Source organism: Nothoprocta perdicaria, unplaced genomic scaffold (genome assembly GCF_003342845.1).
Source record: "Nothoprocta perdicaria isolate Ctin4 unplaced genomic scaffold, notPer1 scaffold_73, whole genome shotgun sequence".
In the NCBI taxonomy this organism is placed as follows: Eukaryota; Metazoa; Chordata; class Aves; order Tinamiformes; family Tinamidae; genus Nothoprocta; species Nothoprocta perdicaria.
The window spans coordinates 1,559,478-1,572,865 of NW_020456010.1; the positions used below are offsets into that span (position 1 = coordinate 1,559,478).

General features: G+C 42.4%; 1 protein-coding gene across 2 annotated transcripts in view; it reads left to right on the forward strand.

Moving 5' to 3' along the window:
- CDC42EP3 (CDC42 effector protein 3) overlaps positions 1-8,109 on the forward strand; it is a 25,132-nt gene extending 17,023 nt beyond the window's left edge. Inside the window, exons 2-3 of one of the 2 annotated variants that reach the window (XM_026051225.1) lie at positions 6,039-6,180; positions 6,312-8,109. In XM_026051225.1, coding sequence (XP_025907010.1) covers positions 6,326-7,093 — 768 coding nt within the window. In that variant the 5' untranslated portion in view covers positions 6,039-6,180; positions 6,312-6,325 and the 3' untranslated portion in view covers positions 7,094-8,109. Of the gene's footprint in view, positions 1-6,038 lie in introns of both variants that reach the window. The other variant, XM_026051224.1, reaches the window with a different exon arrangement.
- The last annotated feature ends 5,279 nt before the right edge of the window (positions 8,110-13,388 follow it).

The window sequence follows — 13,388 nt, forward strand, 5'->3', positions numbered from 1 at the left end:
GCTGGCCATGTGGCCCTGGGCCCGAAGAAGCAGCCCTGCTGCTGGCCACGTGGCCCTGTGAGGGCCCGGGCCTGCTCAATCCTCATCCCGGTTGGTGTGAGCGTGTCGCAGGGAGCAGTTCAAGGGGGCAGCTTCCCCATCYATGTGAAAGCCAAAGGGCAGCACTGCCTGCCCCCATCCACGTGTGGCCAAGTTCTTCCCCATGCCAATACCAGCACTTAGGCAGGCAAGTCCCGAGTTGCCTCAGGAAGCTGCTCTAGCTGAAGTGAATCCTTTCCTTTCCTTCCACCAGTGGGATTTCAGTCCAAGGGGGCTTCAWATCCCACCTTTGGTCTTTTGGGTGGCAGGCCCACCTGGCTTGTGCTGTTTTTAGCCCCGATTCACAGTAGGTTTCCATTGCTCAGAGTGTTCCTACCTCTGCCTGCATYTGCACTGCCTTGTGCCTGTCCGGTTGTTGAAAGCCAGTGATAAAACTGAGCTATGGACTGTTAAATCCRTGTGTGTGAATGTACGAGCCACCAAAGCAAAGCAGAGGAGCCTGTTGTGGATCATAAGCCTGCACTGAATACAGTGAACTCCTCATTAAGTGCCTGTTTCTAGGAAAGAAAATAAAAAAGGGAGTAGAGGAAGAGTTCTGTTATTCTGATGTTCCARAGAAGATGCGAACTCCTCAAAGCGGAAAGCAAGCTGTGACCCAAGCCTATTGGAAGGTGGGAAGAAAAGGCCTCGTGAAAAATCTGCCAATTAAGATATTCTGATTAACAGTCAAAGCACAACTCTAAAAAATGACTCTGTAAGGCATTTGGCTTAATAGTGGCTGCCAGCCAAATTTTTAAAACGTTACTTCTTAGCAATGTCAACAAGGCCCCCATTAAATAGATTAAGAATCTAAAAGAAAATGTTAGAGGGAAGTCAGCTTCAGAGACGGACAAATTGCCATGAAATATGGCAGAGATCCTTTTGTCAGCCCAGGAYAGTGTTGTATTTTGATAAGCAACCTGCACCTAAGCGTAAAAACATTGCGGTATAAATCTTCAAGCGATGGAGATTGCTGAGGTAGATTTTTGAGGAGGAAGATGGGGAAATCTGAAATAATTAACAGATTGGTGGCATGAACACACTCAAAGAAAATGTTTTCTCTTTCTGAGTCCAGTATGTTGCTATAGAGAAAAGAAACCATCCTCCCATGCTAGAGAACAATAGCTTGGAAAGCCACGGTATTTTCTATGGAATAGCCTCTTACTGGAGCAGTAGTGCAGTGAGCGCTCGTGTTTGCTGCGCTGGTGACGTGCTTGGGGCCGTGGGGAGAGTGAGGGTCCCCATCTTAGAGAGAGAGGGGAGCTCACCAAGAGCCAACATGCTGCTAACATCTAGTTTTGCCTATTTGCCTTATTCTACTTAGTGAACTGCTCTCTGTTGCACCTGGCAGGAACTTTTGAAGGGTTTGTGATACAACACTATGAGCAGAAGCACTAAGTCCCTTCCTGCCCCCATTCTGTACCTATGAGCAGTCATTCTCAAGAACTCAAACTACTTTGCGTAGTAGCTTGGAGTATTTAACCACTGTCACTCTGGAAAGATGGATCAAGTGGAATTTTCCACTTCTGTTGTTATGCAAGATTTTCATGAATGACGTGAATGCATGCCCTTACATCTGAAGGTGATCCTATATCCATATGCTATAGGGAACAAGATGAAAATGTGAAATGATCCTAACAAATTGAAAAGCTTGGAATGAGCATAGGGCAGTGGAGCAAGTGCCAGAGCTCCTCTGAAGTGGYAGTAGTCAAGAGCAAGAGGCAGAATAACTGGCTAAATGGCAGTTCCTCTGGAAGAGAGAGGKTTTTTAGAGGACCACAAAGGCCCTTGTGCTAGGAGAAAAATGCAGGGACGCTGTCAAGAGAGAAGTTGAGGTCTMACCTCGAGCATTGGCTGATTTGGGGCACGCTGATAGTAAATGTGAGCCAAGAGGAGGGCCACCAAACAGGGTGGCCGTGGGGAAGGCACCTGGGTGTAAGAAAGTTAGATTTATCTAGGACACTAGGTTGAGTGCAGCGTGAGAAGATCAGCTGAAYTTCACTGTGAATTAGCCTGATGATTTTATAAAGTAATCAAATCAGTAGCTTTAATGAGAAAGGTGCAAATTCAAAGGAGGGGGAAACAAAAGGGCAAAGAGTTTTAATCCAGTCAGGAAGATTGACTTTAATACAGATTAATTAAAAGGCTGGACCTTTTATAAACAGGGTAAGTTTAGATGAGCAAGTAGGAAGGAGAAGAGTTGCCACCAGGTTTGGTTAAAATGGCCGAGAAGCTCGTGGTTCCCCAAGAAGAGCCTCACCTAGAGGGAGGATACTCCCACGTGTGGGAGCGCAGGAGGGGAGCTCCATGGCACGGGCTCTCGTGCTTACCTTGGATGTCAGGCCTGAGAGTTGGTCTTGTCTTGGTCCTGGGTCTAAAAAATGCAAACCCTGCTGTGCACAGGTGTGTCAAACATGGTGATTCTTAACTGCTATGGCTGGGGACATAGCTCCTGGTAGCTAAAAAGCCAAATGAGCCACCCAAAGCCCAATTTCCCTGTGCTTGCAGATGTTTTATGCAGCAAAAAGTTTACTGAGTAACCTATTCCTGCCTGTCAGTGGGTATTCTCCTCTGCTTTGGGTAGCATGAGGAGTATATAGTCTCTGTCTTCGTTTAGGGGCCTGTTCTACCAGATAATTCATTGTTTTATTTCTTTTTTTTTTAATTTATTTTGGGATGGTTTTCTGTAAAGTTACAATGTATTTGGCCAACAATATCTTAAGACTGAACCGTTGCAAGTGATTGTCCTGTAGAAAGCCCCACAGCTTCCCAGGATGTGCAAATTGCTCCTGGTTTCTGCTCTGTTGGAAAAGGCCTTTCATTCCTTTCATGTGCTTGCCTAAAACAAGGCCTAAGGATCTTGCCTCTTGGGCAGTTAGAGTTACAGTTTTGCACCTTGACCCTTACTTGTCTCTGGCCTTGTAAGCTTAGTTGTTGATGTCTTGGCTGTCTGTCTTTTTAAAACTGACTGGAATAAACTGAGGCACCCACRGAAAACTTGGAGCTGCGTGGAAGGGAACGCCCGCCAAGTGGACYAAGGGTTCACAAGCCAGATGGAAAAGTGCCTCTAAAATTATTATTGGAGGTTTCCAGGTTACCTGGGTTAGCAGAACACATGCAGAGAGTGCAAAAAGATAKCAGTAAAAATGATCAGGAGTTACATCCAAACCAAACCTTTATTTCTCCACTGGCCTGAAGCTTCTCTGGCTTGGCAGTCTTGGACTGTGCATTTTTCAGCTCCATACATTTGATATGCTTATGTTTCCTCATTCAGCTTTTCAGGTTGGCAATGCATTCTCTTAGTTACAGAGTGAACTGAATTTGGTCAAAATAGAGATTCTTTCAATGGAAAGATCGGAAGAAAGCCTAAGTTTCAGACCAGGTGAACACTACTGTAAAGCAGGGGTCCAACACTGGAGAGCAATCTCTTAACCAGGATATACTGCTCTTTCACCCCATACTACAGGGTACAGGCAGGGTGCAAAAACTTGTGGAGAAATTCTGGGGATTTTGGCAAGAGTCAAATGGGAAACATGGTCTTGTTAAGCTTTGTTCATTGACCAAAGTCTTCTTTTTTAAAATTACTTTGTATATTAGCATACATTTGTCCTCATTTAATTATAAATTAAATATAATAGCAGTATTTAATAAATGACTMTTTCCAGGTTGATATTACATTTCAGCTGTTTAGAATGATTTAAAATTTGTGCTCCTTTGGGACAAAGTTGCCAGAGAGGACAGTTATGCAGAAATGAAGTGCACGTGCCCTGACATCTATTCATTAGGGGAATCCACATCCCTTCCTTACCAGGGGCAATTTGGGCATTTTCAGCAGAGAGGTTACTGAAACGTCTTGCAGGGGTGGCCTTGGATTAACCGAGCACCTGAGGCTTGCAGGGCACGTATAATTGTGGGTGTTCTCTAGAGATGGGGAGCCTTGTGGTGACCTGGCCGAGCAGAAGGCAGTGGCTGCCCTCGCGCAGCCCCTGCGGCAGCGCCTGCAGGGCGGTTTCACACTGCCCCTTTCCGGGGCTCCCTCGCAGTGCAGGAACACAAGGAGCTCCGGGTGCTCCAAGCTCGGTGTTCTGTTTCACTCTTCTATTTGTTTTGAGTTTATTTGTTCGTTTTTGCCTTCCCAAGCCATAAGTTTAATAAAATGCAGCCCTCTTCTGCGTGTCAAAATGCATGGTTTTATAAAGAAAGTCGAGTGATGGTTAATTTTTAGTATTGCTCTTCAGATGTGTTTCACAAAACCTTTAGGTTTGCCTGCAGTCTCTTGATGCTAATGGCCTTTGCAGATCCAGCCTGGTGGAACCCATGAGAGTTGAATGAATCTTGTCTTTTATTTTTAAGCTCGTAGTCAGAAAGCTTGACTGAATTGGTACTGCATTGCCATTCATGCCACAGATGAAAAAGTCTGAAAGATTGAAGAATTAGAAGCAGAGAGAATTCTGCTGGGAATTGGGATAGAGCTGGATTTGCTAGATAAACTGCAACCAGCCTCCTGGTTCAGCTTTGTTCCCTAAGAATAGAAATCTCTCTAGAATTGAGAACATTYTGCTTAGCTAAATGGGTTACAAGGTTAAAGTGATAAGCTGTGGAAAATGGGGGGGAGAGGAAGTTAAAACAATGTAGTGAATTTTTCAGTTTGAATCGAAAGGTAGCTAAAAGAGACTAGTTAGTTCTGTTCCCATGATCTGGGGCCCACGAAGGGATTTCATTCAGAACCTCCCTTGGGCTCTTACAGCGCTAAGATGGAGTTCAGACAGGGGAGATGGGGCATGTAATGGAAGGCTCCTAGTTTTCCATAGCTCCTAATGAATTTGCATTTTCCTGCGGAGGAGCAATCTTTGAAGTGCTCTTAACTGATTAATGCAAGTGATTGCATTATCAAAATTGAGCTGGAAAGGATAAATGGAGCTTATTTTGCATGGCATCCCTCATCTGTTTACATCTGTGTGCCTTTCTGCCGAGGTGCTTAGGGGAGGGATTTGCAGGGATATCCGGAGTTCAGTAGGTATCTTGTGGGTATCCCAAGGGAAGAGTGACCTTTCAGGCTTCCCAGCTGCCCTTGTGATGCACCCCGCTCCAGGAACTGCTGCCTCACTTAGGTGAATGGAGCTGTGAAAGGGCCTAGATACTCCTGGACAGGGTGGCTGTACAGCCGTTCTGCACAGCTTTTTGAAAGCAGTGATCTTTGCTGGTCTTAACTCATTTGAARATACAGTCCAATTTGTTTGTACAGACCGGCTTTGAGTCACTGTGGCCTCAAGTATTTGTGAGTTTGTGTGTAATTAGTGCTGTGATTCCCACAGAAGTCCCGTGTAAGAATTCCCATAATCTGAAGATGATAGTCAAAAGAATCAGTCTTTTCCCAAACACCCGCATTTGGACTTTTCCAGCTAAGTTTAGAGATAAGGATAAGCAGAATGGTTAACTGCCTAAAATTAAATGGGCACGTTTTCCAAAAGCATCATTGGTGCTTTCAACTTGTGAGAACTCCAGCACTAAATGGGGGTATTGGAAGTTCTCCAATCCAAGGTGATCTTCTCTCTTCTCTCTGTGACCCTATGAAGCCTCGTGGGTCTACCCAACAGCTTAACGTGGTTGAGTCCTCATGTTATAAATGTGCATCTGCGCGTGCTCTGGAAGGCAGCAGTTGGAATGCCAGAATCCGGTGTGAGGTAGTGATGTTTATCAAATAAACCGTGCTCAGCGACTGTGTCTAAGAAACTCTGACTTCAAAAACCAARACCACCAAACCTATGAAGTCAGGGAGAGGTTAGCTAGCCCTTGTTAGTTTATTAATCTGTTCATCTGTACCCTTTTATCTTGCCTAATGAGGGGAAGCAACATCGTAAAGCTAATCTGCTGGCTGAAACTGTCAGTACTTCTTAAAAAAAACCTGAATGAAACATGAAAAATAAATTAATGATAACCTGGTTTTGTGTCCCATGCAGGTTTTCTCAGGTTCTGGATGCAGTAGGACACTTAATTGCTAACTGACCTGGAACTCGTGTTCAGCCTTAGAAAGATCTTCAGTGGGAGACTTTCACCTTCACATATCTGACAGTTTTCCATCCCAGACAAAAGGAACTTCATGTATGAGAGCTGCCTGAGATGATGATGTAACTCAGATAACACTCAAGATCTTTGGAGAATAACTAACTTAAGAGGCTTTTCCTGTTTTTTTTTTTTTTTGTTTGTTTGTTTGTTTGATAAATCACCCTCAGATTCTACAAACAAGATGCCAGCCAAGACACCCATCTACTTGAAAGCTGCCAACAATAAAAAAGGGAAGAAATTCAAACTAAGGGATATCCTGTCTCCTGATATGATCAGCCCACCTCTCGGAGATTTCCGGCACACCATACACATTGGAAAAGAAGGGCAGCATGATGTTTTTGGGGACATCTCCTTTCTGCAGGGAAACTACGAGCTCTTGCCTGGAAATGAAGGAGAAACCAGAATAAGCCAATCTGATGGCCACAGCGAATTCCTAAGGGCAAACAGCACTTCTGAATCCATGTTTACAGAAACTCCATCACCAGTGCTCAAAAATGCCATTTCCCTTCCGGCCATTGGGGGTTCTCAAGCCCTTATGTTGCCCTTATTGTCACCAGTGACATTCAATTCAAAGCAAGAATCCATCAGGCCATGTAGAAATCCTAGGCTTAGCTGTGAGCCAGTAATGGAAGAAAAATTGCCRGAGAAAAGTAAACAGTTGGAGGATGGAGAAATATACAGAGCTGACATATGGGAGCAAAATGGTTCTTCATCACACTTAACCAATGGTAGAGACAGTCACTCCTCCAGCCTTTCYGAACGCTGCACTGATTGGCAAACAGTTGATTTATTTGATGACAGTCGACTTTCATGTGAACTAACCAAGACAGAGACTAAGTCGGAAGAATCCCTTTCAGATCTTACGGGCTCTCTTCTCTCCTTACAGCTTGACTTGGGACCTTCACTTTTGGATGAGGTCCTTAATGTAATGGACAAAAATAAATCTTAGAACTGGTACCTCTTGCTTCTTTATAAGTCATTCATTAAAACAAACACAAAAACACAACTCACAAGTAAAGACACTTAAAAATCAGCTGTATTTGCAGTTGTTCAACGGGTTTTCTAAAAATGTTCCTAAAAATATTTTTTTATCTATTGTTTTTTCATGATTTTTATTACAGTAAATTCTCATAGTAGGAAGGTAAATTTTAATAACAGTTTTCAGCAAATACAAAATGTTTTAAGTACCAGTATTAACAATCAGAAACATGAGAAATACAGTTTGAAGATGATACTGATAATGTCTTTTGGTTAATTCACCTGTACGGGCTTCTGAATATTTGAGAATCTGTGTCAGTAAGGAGACTGGTGTTAATTCTTCACCTTTATAAATTATTGCAACATCACTTTACATGTAGGCTTCTTTCTAGAACCTTACGTGTGGGAGTTTGATTGTGGTTTTCCTCATTTTTCATAGTACAGCCTCTGTTACAACTTCTCTGTAACTATTTCCCCTGTTTTCTACTGCTCTGTGTTCAGATGTGAACAATTTGAAGACTCTTTCAGCTTGAACATGTGGTCCAGGGTCTCAGCTGCTTTAAACGAGCATGCACAAATTTAAACAAACTGAGGCTTTGGGCTTGATATTGTATATGAAATCATATGTTGTAAACAGCTAACACATGCAAGATATTATGGTTAAATTATTTTAAAAGTTGAAATATATATTTTTCTGTGTGCATCTTGGCTTTTTACTGCAGAGCCTACACGTACAATATCTCATCAAAATAGTTGCTTGACTATATTGGTGCTCTTCTGAAAGTTGTATAATTGTGTGTTTGAAAAGAAATATGTATTGATACTCCTAGCTTTGTTCTTCATTTATTGCCACACATGCTTAAACTTGCAACTGATTATTTCAATTTTTGAAGAAGGCACTGGTTATTCACAATGCTTGATGCGTGCTGCAACAGCCAATGTTTTGGGAAACGTGGATCATTTAATACAGTACCTACATGGATTGCATAGATACTTTGTGCAATACAATAAAAAGTATTTAAATTGCTATGTCTTTGTGATTCAGTACATTGCTTCGTCAATATCCTGAATCTTCTTTGCTGCTGTAATGAGATGGATTGCAGTACAGCTGCGGAAATGAGAGATGGAGGGGGCAGATCAATCCCACTATCTTAATCCGGTTAATGTTACTTTTCCTATGCAGTTTTCTTCTAATGAGGACAAGCTCCAAGAAGATAGGATCCTCTGGGATGGGTGCTAATTTTGTTATGTAATAGGAGACAAAATGATGATATTTTGGTCCTGATAAAGTTGATAAAATTACTGCTTTTTTGGTAGAGACTTTTGTTGGAAGTCTTCAGATAAATCCTCCCATCAGTTCTTCATTAGGTAACCACATTACATTTGTATCTTCTTATCAGAACGTGCAAGTCATGGATGATAGAAAATGTTATCTCTATCCTCAAAAATTTCTGTGGAATCAATGCCAACTAAATTCATTTCTGCRCCCTGTTTTGGAAGCAATTCTGCCCATTGCAATTGCTACCCCTTATTGTCAATTAATGAGACATGGATGTCTCATTACATGGGACTGTCTCCCATATTATTCTTGTAAGTGAGTAACTAAGATGTAGGTGGCCAAGAGCTGTGTTTATTTTAAAGATAATGCTTAATTGACTTTAGTTTCATATTTTCTGTGTATAAGCTTAGATCAAATTTCCAGTGAATTCATGCTACAAGAATGTGGCTCTGTGACAATAGTACTTAATAGTATTTTAGAAAGCAGCCTGAAGGCTCTCCCTGGACAAATATTTCATGCAGGATCTGGGGATTTAAAACCCAGTGAGAATTTTGGTGCCAAAATATTCAGGGGAAAATCTGTCAGTCTGGCATAGGGGAAATAGGGATGAAATAGGAAATTACACATCTTCTGTGCAGACCAGCCTGAAGCATCATAATGATTAGAAGACAAGAAGTATTCGCTAAATGAAAATCACTGTCTTTCAGAACAGCAAGTGTTTTCTAAAAGGCCTTGCCTTTATTTCCCCTCTTCCTGGATTATCCACAGCAGGACTAAGTGGATACAGGACAGCATTTGGATATGCTAACAAATGGGTATGAAGAGCTCTATAATATGTGGACATAGGAGAAGTGGGCCTTCAGTCCAATATAAATATCTCAAGACACTGCTAAACAATACCTTGTTTGAGGATAAGTTTATTTCACAGTCCTTTTCCCTTCTTGCATTGTTAGCGTTAATAGGGAAGCTTGTTGTCAGGATTAGAGCTGGAAGGATAGTCTCTAATTTGTGCAGGAAATTCTTAGCAAGTGACCAGGATAGGCTAAAGCCAGCTTTCAGGGAAAAAAAAAGCACGGGAGGACTTGACTTCTTAATGCATATCAGCTCAAAAATTTTTCATTCCTGCTAGAATCACAGAGAGCAGAGACGCTTGGGATGGCTGCCTTTCTGAGAAGGTCACTCATGACCAGAATCAGCAGCAGCAGTTGTTTGATGTGGCAAATATAAATAGAGAGGCAAATCCAGCAAGGAAACTATTGGACCTTGTGTAATGAGGCCAACTGAAGGCAGCATTGCACAAGGGGAAGCTAAGACAGATATGCCCTAGACTTGATTCCAAGGAAAGCAATTAAGAGTTGCTGTAATCAAATTAATTAAATTAGCAGTGACCTAGCTCTGCTCTGCCCGCGTCCATTTACTTTTCATATGAACATGAAGTATTTTAGTACATCTGTTTCCTATAAATGCTTTCATTTTATGTGTTTTTAGGGGTTTCCTGATTCCAAAGGTAAGGCTGGATCTATCACTCACTGCTTCTCTCTAGTTACATTTTTACAAGTGCTAGAAAATCAAGGAAGTACTTAATACCTTCTGTTTATATTTTTAATATTGTAAGCTTATTTTTCCCTCAGCAATTATAAAAGCACTGATTTTCTGCTAGAGTAAGTTAGCTTCACTCCAAAATAAAACCATGAACTCTGACTTCACCAGGGACAAACTTCCCCTTTTTTTCGTAGGTGCCTTATTAAGGTGGCCCTTAACATTCAGGCCCTTGCTGAGTCTATAGGGCAATTCTCTCTTACCCTGTGCTCACGGAAACAAGAACTTCAGTTTTGTGGGTGGATGATTCTTAACCTGCACTGTGTTTTCCTTCTTTCTTAAGGATTTCCCTTGGGAACCTCTCTTCCATTAGAACCTCTTGTCAGGGACCTCCCTGGTGGCTCCCCAGTGTCAAGGGGTTCCTGGTGGCGGCAGAGCCAGGCCTATCCCCCAGACCACGTCCTACCACCACGGGAGCAGGGCAGCCAGGGGTGGCTGGGGCTCTGCTGCAGGGACAGGGATGGGCAGTTGATTATGGGCTGGGCTTGGGTTTGGYGGAGCCCAGGGCCATGGAGGGGCTGGACACCAGCAGTGCTGCAGTGTCATGGGGCCTACAGGCACCAACAAGCACCCCCCACAATGGGGGYCTAGGCCTGGAAACATCAAGGAAGGTCCTGGGCAAAGCCTATCAGTGCACTCATGGCCTTAACAGATTTTTGTGAGCAATAGTTTTGATCTGAAAGAGTGATGGACCCTGGTTTTGCCTTCAGTAACTCAGGAAGTGCTGAAGCCACCTGACATGCTTGTTCTGGATTTTGGTTTGATACAAAGGAAGAAGGGCTGGCTCTTTCCCTATTTCCTACATAGTGTGGAGCAAGGATGCAAAGAAAAGCCCCAAAGTTTCTTTTTCTCTGTTTTTTTCTCCCTCTGGGCATGCTTCCAGCTCCTACACGCTTTGCCCAAAGGAAGTCTGTCTGTCTGTCTCTGTGGGCTGTGCCTTTGGCCATATATCAACTAGTTTTGTTTATGACAGTCTGACTATATACCTCCCCCAGTCATCATGGCCTTTCAAGGGTTATCAAGAATGACCTTGCAAGGACATTGGCTAACTCCCTCAATATGGTTGGGTACGTACTATCGGTTCCTGTGGTCTTGTGAATGCCGAGTTTGTTTAAATACTCCCTAACATCATCCTCCTTTAGTCTGGCAAAGCTTATTTCTTTTCCCACTGGCAAGCACCTAGGATTCCTAAAGACAAGCTTTACCAGTAAAGATCATGGTGAAGAAGACACTGAGTACCTCAGCCTTTTCCACATCCATTGTAACCCTGTCCCTTGTCCCATTCAGCAGAGGGCCCRTGTTTTCCTCAGTTTGTCTGTTGCTGCTAATGTACTGGCGGAAGCCCTTCCTGTTACTCTTCATGTCCTTTGCTAGATTCAACTCCAGATGGAATTTGGTTTCCTAACTCCATCCCAGCATGCTCAGGTGGTGTCTCCTGGACCACCTGGTCTTGCTTCTACCTCTTGTACCCTTCCATTCTCTATTTGTGTTTTGTCAGGAGCTCCCCTTTCTCTACGCAGGTCTCCTGTTACCTTTGTTTGATGTCCTGCTCATTAGGATGGACCTTTCTTGAGCTCAAAGGAGGTAATCCTTGAAAATCAATGACCTCTCCTGGACCCTTCTTCTCCCAAGACCATATCCCGTGAGATTCTTCCAAGCACACTTCCCTGAGCAGGCCAGAGTTTGCTTTCCTAAAGTGTAGGGTTGTGCTCTTGCTATTTACCTTGTTCTCTCTCTCAGAGTCCCAAACTCCACCATCTCATGGTCACTGCAGCCGAGGCTGCCCCGACCATCACATCCCTGACCAATTGTGATCCACGCAGATTTGAAATTTGTTATGTCTTAAATCAAAGGGTGAGCCCTAACTTCATTAGCAGGCTACAGATATAGCACAGACTTACMAAGAGAAAACCTCAGCAAGAATCATACTTGAGAAGTACATCCTGACTGCCTTTTGTTTAGGCAACAGGAAGAAAAAATACCTTAAGATAAACATTTGCTGCAGGCTCCTTAGACATGTGTCTAATGGGAGTACCAAGTTTAGGAGAGAAGATCTAAAACACTGAGTCCCAAGCAACTATATTTGCCATCTATTTTTAGATCACAAGTTAACATATGATAAATTGATGGTTTCTTTGTTTTCTAATATTTATTCTCTTCATAGGAAACAGAATTCCAGCCATTACTTTTTGTTTCTCACTGATACTGTGGCACATTCACCCTGTCTCTCAGAGCTTCTACCTACTCCTTGACAAGGCAGTCTGCTTCACCAAAAACAGGCTGGAAAGTTTTTTGAGGACAGATTCTCTTTTTTTGCACCTTACTTTTCAGTATATGATGTTATCTGGTGAGATGGAAAAATTGTGAGAATAGCCTTACTCATGATATTTCTATTTCCTCTCCTGGCAGATACTTACACATATCTGCACTTCATGTTTTATATATTTATGTTTAATCATCAAGCATTTTCTAAATGTGGAAAAGCTTCACATCACTTCTTATTATTTTATCTGAATTGCTCTCACTAGAAAAATGCAGATGGCAACAGCAAGCTAACAAACTGAATGTAAATGCTGACCTTCRGTATCCACAAGGCTTAAAGAGTATTCTCTGTATTCCGTATATAAAATTAGTTTTGAATTTAGACTACAAATAAACCGTATATTCTATAGTAAGCCCTGTATCCTGTGACAGTGTTGGGGAAATTCTAATTGTGCCAAGGATGTGGATATTGAGGAATGCCATTTCTCTTTCTAGAAGTGACATGTTTTCCAAGATGGGTATCTGTGCTTGCATTGGGTAGTTCAGCAAATCTTGCCTGCCATTGCCAGTGTAGAAAACCAAGCTAATAAGAAAAACAAAAGGAAAGGGGAATATTGCTCTGTAGCTGCAGTATTACCCTGGAGTTTTGGGTGGTCTGGGCTCTGGCACGAACTTTCTGCATGAACTTTGACAAATCACTTACACCTCTCCACAGCTGAGACAGTCATCTCTAGTGTAAGAAAAATGGCTTTACACTTCTCTCAACTTCAGTCCATTCTGTCAAATCAGATAAAAGAATTGCAGGTAATTTGTGCTCAAGAGAGCATTTAGTTGAAGCAGGATAAGCTGTGGTATCTTAGAGGTACTATTCCACATTATTATGTGGAATTGGTAAGTTTTGCAACACCATAAACCAAACAGGATCATATATACACATGCTTAACAGACTGTAGAAGGTTTAATGGCAGAAGCCTTATTACCATACTTTCTATAATTTCCCATGTAGAACTTCCATATCAGAAACCATCATTTGAAGGGGAAAAAAAAAAAAAAGAAGCTTTATTCTCAGTTTGAAACATGATAGACAGTGATGCAATCTGATGGCATGACTGGGAGAGAAGGACAA